Below are 9,513 nucleotides of genomic sequence, written 5' to 3'. Positions count from 1 at the left end.
AAGATATTAACTAAGCATTTGTTTAGATCAACAATAGTACTACTTTAAATTCGTTGAAAAAAATTAAATAAATGAGACGATTTTATGGAACGAACAAAGGCCATGACTATGGTGCCCAAAGAACTAAATCCCTTAAATTGTCTCTTCTTAGCTAGACCGCTAGATTTGATTTGAGAGCTGAAGTTCTATTTAACTTTCAAATTTCGTAGAGCCAATTACACGTTTATCATTTACAATTTATTTATAAAATATTAGGATGATTTCTCTCACATCCGTATCCCCGTTAAGAGCTCTATTATATGAAGAATCTTATATTTTTATACTCTATTTTATCATATTGCTACTTCCTGTAGTGCCAAAGTTGTAACTACCTCTAGCTAATTCCTATGTTGACATGTCTATCAATCTCGAAAATATCTTGGATAATTGAGCAATTAATCTCCAATTTATGACATTTATTTTTTAATTAAAATTAATTTTTGAAATTTTCTAATAATTGAATAACACATTGAATATTTTTTACTGCATAGTGTCGCTATTATTTTTATCATAATTAATCTAAAAATCTGATGAAGCATGGTTGCATGGGAGGAGTAAGGTATCTTCCAGAGGGCATAGCTTCGGCTACAAGTATCCATTTTTGGCAATGTACCGTTTCAAAGGTTGACACAAGACAAATCAAATCCAGAATTGCTTGCGCCATTCTTTCCCATGGTCAAGCCAAAAATTTTACTTTCTTCCTGGTCATTTTTCAGTTTTAAGATTTTTTTTCTTATTTTTTCTTTTTCTTTAAGGATTTTTATCTCTTTTTTTTTTTTAGATGTGGTATTGGGGTACCGTTTGTTTTGGATTTTTTGTTTAGATTAGGACAATTTTGTTACAAAATAATATTTCATATTTGCCTATTTTGGTAAATTTACAATATTTAAGGTTATTATATAAACGGGTCCAAAAACCTACATTTGTTAATTCAAACTTAATCAATAAAACTTCGTTATTTAGAAACTTTTGTATCGTCTATCTTTCAACCTTTAACGTTTCCACAACGTCAAAATCTATATACAATATCTATTTTGCTAATGCAAAAGTACTTTTTCATTCACATATCTAGACATTAAAAAAAAGATATCAAATTCATTTGAAAACTACTTTCTTGAATAAGCACTACAACAAAACAGGTATGGCTTTTAGTAACTAGTTAATATGCTCATGTAATTAGTGTATAATTAGTAAAAGTAAAATAATTGTCCAAACTAATAATGTTATTTTAAAATATATATACTCGATTGTCCTTTTGTATTTTTTTACAAAGAATATGGTTATTTTAATTATAAATCAAATTATTTTTATGTTTTAATTTTATTAAAATAAGAATGTTTAAAGTATTTTTAAAATGTTGTAGATGTAAGTAAAAAGTACTATAATATTATTTATATACAAATTGTGAATAAAAAAAAATTTGTCAAAATTGAAGGGGCGTGCATGCAATACACCTGCGGAACCCAAAATTAAAGCGAACTTGTTTGATTTTTTGTTTTTCAAAGGTCCCACTGCGTTGGTTGAGAAAAGAATATCTATAAGACTACAGCCAGAGCCAGTTTTAGATTCCACTATTCCAGTTCCATGAACTTTGCGCGCTGTAAATTTTTATTCAATTCGATATTGTATTCAAATGAATGCATCGCCTTTCAAATCATGAAGGCGTTAATTGTGAAATCACGTGTAAGTTTGACTATTAATCAACAAAGAAATATCACACGTCTTAAATTTTTTATCTTAAAAAATTATATTAAAAAATATAATATTAATGAATGAATGAATTAAATAATATAATTATTTTATTAAAAATTATCAATCACTCAATAAATAATACACTATTTAAAATAAAATTTAAGGTTAAAATTTTAAAATATTTATCAGTATTCATTAAAAAATAAAAAAAAAATCAAGTTTAATACAACAAATACGATTCAACCAACAAACATAGAGATCTCAAGGTGATATTTTGAACGCTCAAAAAAAGTAATAGCAAGAGAATCACATTCAAGCCGAATACGTGTAGCCAGCAGCCCTTAGACACAAAAACCTCTAAAACCATAACAGCGGTATAGAGTTGAACATAAAATGATGAATGAACTTTCAAAGACATAGCAAAACAACCTGGAAAAAAAAATTAATTAATTTTGTTTATTTTATTTTATTTTATGTCGATTTCTTTCTAGGATTAATCAACGTCAGTATTAATCAACATCATTATCCGTTGAGAAACTTTAGCACCAGGTATACCTTTTCTGTTGATTAGTCAAGCCTCAATATCATTATAAGGCGAATCAACAAGCCGTTCCTGTACGTCGTTTCTGGGACTATTACTTTGGAGGCGGGGGTCTCTCACCACATACAAGACACAACAGCTAACAAACGTAAGCCATACAATCAGTGAATTAAAACTCTTATTTGATCCATTTAATTGTGATCCCAAGTAAAATACAACCATATTTTCCGTTATTAATTGTCTCGGTTCAATTCACTTCCACACACTATTGACAAATATTTATCCTGTTATTAATTTGATTCATTTTTTATGTCAGTCAAAATATTATCATTCTACCACATGAAAAGACATATACATACATACATATATTATAACAAGAAAATTGAAATTTAACATAGGAATGATAGTTTATACGACTCTAACTATTTATTGTTGAGAAAAGTGAAATCTATGACATAAAGGTATACGTGATAGTTTAAACCTATGATAGTTTATACGACTCTAACTATTTATTGTGACCATTACAAACCAACACCCTCTTTATTTTTTTTCAAGTTTTTAATTTTATTTTTCTTGTAGGAACTTTAAGGAAATATCAATAATTTAAAGAGGGTAAAATAGTCATAATTCTTACTTATGATATTATAAATTTTTAGAATTGACATGGATAAAATTATCAAAAATAGGGTTTGTCTTTTTTGCGCCAACAATTTCAATTTTTTTTAATTGTGTCAGTCTACAAACTGTTGTTAAAGGTAATATTGTCTTTGCACAGTTAACTAACGGTCAATGTAAAAATTAACTGATAATAAAAGATATTTTATAAATAAACAGATTCTCACCATTTACTTGCAATAAACCCAAATATTAAGGGAGATTTTTAAAAATTACCCTTGAAAATATTTGAAAGAAAATTCAACCTGCTCTCCTAGATATTCGCACCATCACGTATCTAATGGGGAATTGCTATAAACCTCCGTGCCATCGACATATGTAATTTGTCTTTTGAAATTCATTAAAAAACAAAATTCACCTACGGCCTCAGTACACTACAGCCGGCCGTACGTGTTTGATTAAGGTAGAAATATTGAATGCAGTAGAAGTATTATAATGCCTTTATTTTCTTCGACCCCTCTCATTACAGACACGTTAACGACACGTTAACCCTTGACTGCTGTAAATGAATAGTGCTGCTTCTAATTCCTGGCCTCGTATCTTTATATAGGGTAAAGAAGACATGTATCTCTTTGCAGGAATTTCTCCAAGATTCAGAGAGGAGTAAAAGAAAAAAAAATTATTCATTGATTATGATGATGATGCCGACTGGATTCAGGTTCAATCCCACCGATGAGGAGCTTATTGAATTTCTTTTTAGGAAACTTTCAGGGCAGGAAATGCAGCTTTATGGCGATTTCATTGTGGAAAGAGGTGTATATGAGCTTGATCCCCAGCATCTTCAATGTCTGTTAAGATCTCTTCTTTCTTCTCTCTCATCTCCATACTACAAAGTTTTGGTTTGTCTCATTTATTTTTGATCCTTGAGATTCTATCGCTGCTTAGATTCACTTCATTTTATTTAGGGCTTTGCATTTCTTCAATATGCATGTGTTGAGCTTCGTTCTTTCATTTTTCTTCTCTCTATGGATGGCAATGGGGCGGGGTAGGGGTGGAGATGACTACTCCATTCTTCACCCGATTAAAATTTTTTGCCTCCATTCCCCACCACATTCTCCAATAAATTTAGTGGGTTGGGGATGGGGAATCCCCACGTGGGGAATGATTCCCCCATCCCCACTTCATTCCCCATTTACTTATTTTATAGTAAATATAAAAATTTGATTTCAGTAAATTAAAAATTAGAGACTTAAAATAAAATCATCACCATATTATAAAGTATTTAATTTTTTTAAAAATCTCTAAAAGTTTGAAACAATATCTTAAAATGATATTAAAAGTGAAAAATATTTAAAGAGAGCAGCACCTTAAAAAATAAAAGAAAATATAATAATATTTTAAAGTTAAAAAATATTGTAGAGTTTTCTTTTACTCATATCATGTTTATATTACATAAAAAATAAAAAATTATTAATTGACATTATAATTGATAAAATAAAAATTATTAAATAAAAATTAAAAACATATTTATACATAATGCGGATTAGGGTGAGGATGGGGTGGGGAGTGTAATACCAAACCCCACCCCGTTAACAATTTGGGGATTACTTTTCCTCTACTCCCCACCCCATTTCTCAAAAATTATTAAAAATTTTCTCCATTTGAGGTGGGGCTCCATGGGACCCCAAATCCGTGCAGGATTTTGCCATCCCTACTTCTCTCACAGACTCACACCATCATTTGTTTTCCTTTTTTGATCATTCTGCCATGCACGTGCTTAATTTCTTCTTCTTCTTCTTCTTCTTCTTCTTCTTTTGTTTTTTACCCCTCCCAATTGATTAAATGTTACATGCATTATAGCATGAGCAGAATTTGTTTTAATTTTTTGCACTTTTTTTTAAGGGTAAGGAAGCACTTGCGTTCTTTAGCTTGTACCTTTTCTCAGATCATCGTTTGTTTTCCCTTTTTGATCATTCTGTCATATGCTTCCCTTCATTTTTTTTTTTTTGACATTGATTAAATGTCACATGTAGCATAGCATGATAGAATTTGTGTTCATTTTTTGCACTTTCGTTCTCTAGCTTATAGCTTCTGCTCCCTAATTTCTTCTCCAAACTTACTGATTTCCTCTTACAATTTGCACGAGAAATTTTAATTTCCACAATTATGAAATTTGCCCACAGGCCACTATTTTTTTTTTTTTCAATTGTTACAAATCATGTCCACTTTTTGCTCCCCTCGACGGAACTCTAAGCTCGCAAAAAGGATAACTTGTACAGCATCTTCAATTTTAATCATCGTATATCTTCCAGAGTTATCGAAACCCTCTCTGCACATGTAGAACTTGGGTAAATTAATTTGCCTTTAGTCACTAAGGTTTAGGTTAATTACCGAGTTAGTTTTGCCGTTATTTTAATAATTATTGGATCTAATTTTTAAGGAGCAAAATTATATTTTTGCCTCATATAACTTAAAATTCAAATTAAATATTAAATCATTGAATGAAGTAAAGAATAATTAATTAAATAGATTTTAATGGAATATTAATGGACCATATATATATATAACATAGATGTTTTGCATAAGTTTTGAAACACAGGAGTTAATTAATTAACAGCACAATTTTTAGTAGAGATAGCAAAATTCTTTAAGAGCTTGGGGCTCCTCGGGGATATGCTCCAAATGGGGTGAAATTAAGATGAGTTTTTGGGGGAATAAGGTGGAGATTTTGGGGAATGGGGGTGTATAATTTTTAAATTTTTGAAGGGATAGGACTTGGTTTTGTACTTCCCACCCTATCCCATTTCATATTTTTAATTTATTTATTTTAATCTAGGCATTTTTCTTTTGATATTGTTTCGATATATGTTGCAGATGGTTTTTTTAATTTTTATTTAAAATTTGAATACTATTGCAATATACTAATGAAGGGTTTCTTGGAATTGATTTTACTTTTATACAACTATTCTTATGTAGTATTACTAACTACTATAAAAGAAAATAAGTAAATAGTTAATGTAGAGGATAAGAAAATTGTTTCTTGTATAGGGATATATTCTCCGTCCTCAATTAAATTTATTGAGAAATGGAGAAGGAAGTAAGGATTAAAATAATAAACACGGTGGAGAATGGAAAAAGCTTTTGTCGTAATTAAGATCGAATTCACCTCTTCCAAAACAAGGTTAAATTCTTTTGCACGACACATTAAGAGTTTATAATTGTAAGATTTTTGTCTTGGACCTGTTTGGACTGATCCCTAAAAGCATCTTGTTCTTATGTTTGTTTTTTATTAATTTATTAAAACAAAATAATAAAGGCGCTTTATTTTGTTATGCTTTATATATTTTGATTAATTTCTTGTTTGTTACTTTAAAATATTAATTATAGAGTATTAGTATAAAAAATAAAAATCACTTAAATAAGAGAGACACGTTGAAATGAGATAATTGATTACTAAAAGAATTGCATATAGTTGCAGATAGGACCAAGATATGAAAAGAATCGAAGTAAAGATGAAAACAATGAAAACAAATTACAAACACTAATTCTCTTTGTCTTCATCAAATAAAATGATTGGTTGTCAATCAACACAAAGATTACTTTACCAATCTTACTTTAACTATGAGTTGATATTGTACATGCAGGGGATTACAATGTTGCACTATCCACCAACGAAAGATTTTACTTCTGTTTGAGGGAGAACGATTCGAGAGAAGTTTCAGGTCGAGGATGGTGGAGAGCCACAGGCCGTGTTAAGAAAGTTTATGCTAATTACAATAATCAAACTTTAGTTGGTTTCAAGAGACCTCTTACATTTCACAGATTCAGCAGAGATGAACCTCGTGATCCTAGGACAAAGCGTAACAAAGCCATCAAGACTAATTGGATTATGCATGAATACGGCCTTGAATCCTACACAACGGTTTGAACCATCATTTCTTTGCACGTTTTTTTTTTTTAATTTAGTTTAACTTTTTTCATTAGAGTAATACCAAATATCAATAACTAATGTTACAAAATAAATTAGTTAGTCGAGAATATGGTAGTAGTAACATGCAACTAACGCGATCATCATTTAGGTTTTTTTTGTTTTTTTTTAAAAAATATAACTGATCGATTTTATGTAATTAACAGAACAAATAGTTACAAGAGACTAACAATTTATATGGGATAATCTTTAATTCAAATAAACCCCTTGGTCCTCGAGAAACGAAAAAAGCCAGCTTGACTAAAAGATGAGCCACAACATTACAGTTGTGTGTTTAATAAGAAAGAAATCACTTTTATCAATCAGACCCGTGATCCCTAATATTAGCTATAGCCAACTAATCTCTTTCCAGTCAAAAAGTTTTTCTCAATTAGACTAACGTCTAGTTTGATAGTACTGTTGTTTTTAATTAAACAAGAGTAGCTAATTGTACTGTAAAAATAATTAAATGTAAAGAGAATTAATTAAACATTTAATATAATTTATTTTTAAAGTGTTGTGACTTTTAAAAACAGTCTATGTATTTAATAAATCTTATTATTAAACTACTGTAAAAATATAAATAACTGAATTAAAAATAATATTGAATAAAATGTAAATACACATTTATAAACACATATATAATATTTTTTATCATATATATATATATATATATATAATTATTGATAACTAAGATAATCATTTTATATTATCAGTTTTAATTTTTATTTTGTTATCTCAATATAATTGGTAATAATAATAATCTTTTTATAGTTAATTATTTTATTTTGTAACTGATAAGGATAGTTTTAAATTTTTATAATATACATAAGGATATATATAGAATTATATTAAATATAAAACTAATTCTTAAAATTAAAATTTGAAAAACTACTCTTTTTTTTTTACTTCATAAAATCTGTTGTAGAATGAAATAATTTTGCCATTAGTGATTTCTAAAAAGATTTTTCAAACTCCAAAATTTATTTCTAACTTTTTAAATTCACTTTTGAACCTTCCAAAAACAACCCCAAACTGACCTTAACAGCATTTATTGATTCAAGTTCTATATTTAAGGGAGTCAGACCCAAATCAATTAGTAACTCAATCCCCTTTAAAGTTGCATAAGCTTCTAGAAATCCTACGTCATTTAGTTTGAATATGTTTGTATATACGAAGTAGGATTTTATTACACACTTTATAGTTTGTATTATATGACGCAACTTTATGTGGGCAAGGGACCAATGGGGATGGGGCGATGAGGGTAAGATTTTATGATACTTTACATGACATAGAACATTATGTTGACTAGGGGCCTATGGGATCGGGTGATTGGGGCAATATGTGATATACATGGTAATGTTTTATGACATTTACATGACACCCAACTTTATGTGGGCTAGAAACGTACGGGATGGGTTGATGGGGGCATTGTGTGCCGTCTGATCTCGTACTGCAAGATATATACGTCCAACTTTAATACCATTAATTTGTAATGGCTCGATATATAAAATGTTTTATATTTTAATATTTAAATTGCAGGATTGGAGGCTTTGTAAGATCAAATATAAGGGAAAACCTAGTGTACAAGAAGAGCTGGAGAATATTATTAGATCAGCTGCTGAAGAACAACAACAGCAGCAGCAGCAGCAGCTGCAGGATTCACCAATACAGCTACCAAATCTTGAATCCAATAATTGCAATTATCCTGAGGACAATTTCTTTGGTTATTATAATTATTATAATAATCACGAACCGAGTTATTATAATTACCCTGGTTTCACTGATTTTTCTGGCGGACAAGTTCAGCAACAACAATATTTCCAACTAGACAACATCAATATTAATGTTTGTGGATCTAACAATAATAGTGTTGTAGAAAACATGCAAATGGAAGCAGTCAACGTTGAGAATGGACAGCTTAATTAATCCGATTAGTGCTTCATTTGATCCTTCTAATTATTAGATCATCATTATCAGCTGTAGCTAGCTACTAATCAGCTGCAGTTTCATCAGGCCAAATATATGATTTCATCACTTGCAGTATATCTTTGTTGTTGATTTCATCTCCTGCATGCTGTTTTCTAGACTTATTCTATATTTTGAGGCAAAAAAGATTGTTTCCTCATCAAGTGTACTTTTTGTTTTATTTCAATAAATAAAATTCCCCTTATTGTTTCCTCGAATTTTATGTATATCTTTTGTTGCCTTGTAGAGTAGCCCTCGTACGTCCACATTTAATTTAGTTGCTTTGATGATAAAATCACGTTTAATTAGTGTAGACAGTTTAAGTCACGTTATCAAATCGTTATTGTGTTATAGTTAGTTGAGATGAGATTTTTTGGGAGTTAAAAGTAGTAATTTATTTGTGTATATATATGTATATTGTGATTAACATATTCTAGATATAGAATAAGTCTAGATATAGAATAAGTATTTTCTAAATTTAGCAGTTGAAGGGTGTTGCACTCGAAATAACTTTTTCCTCTCTTTGAACTCTCTTTCATTTATTAAATATTAGAACGTACATAACATATATACAACCTCATACAAACTTACCTAAAGCACTGGTCAATTATTTAGCTATGTTTGATTTTAACTTAATGCTTCACAAGTGTATCATTTAAAAAAAAAAAATTGCCCTAAGGGTAATTCTGCC

At 29.4% G+C, this 9,513-nt stretch overlaps 1 protein-coding gene across 1 annotated transcript; it reads left to right on the top strand.

Annotated features, from left to right (window-relative positions):
* The first annotated feature begins 3,588 nt into the window (after positions 1-3,588).
* LOC127900819 (NAC domain-containing protein JA2L-like) lies at positions 3,589-8,783 on the top strand. Its single transcript, XM_052436064.1, has 3 exons — positions 3,589-3,733; positions 6,532-6,809; positions 8,397-8,783. The coding sequence occupies exons 1-3, from the start codon at positions 3,589-3,591 to the stop codon at positions 8,781-8,783; spliced, it is 810 nt and encodes a 269-aa protein (XP_052292024.1).
* The last annotated feature ends 730 nt before the right edge of the window (positions 8,784-9,513 follow it).

The sequence above is a fragment of the Citrus sinensis genome, chromosome 3 (assembly GCF_022201045.2).
Source record: "Citrus sinensis cultivar Valencia sweet orange chromosome 3, DVS_A1.0, whole genome shotgun sequence".
Taxonomy (NCBI): domain Eukaryota; kingdom Viridiplantae; phylum Streptophyta; class Magnoliopsida; order Sapindales; family Rutaceae; genus Citrus; species Citrus sinensis.
The sequence above is the reverse complement of the archived record's forward strand: the minus strand, read 5'-3'. Positions and strand labels throughout refer to the sequence as shown.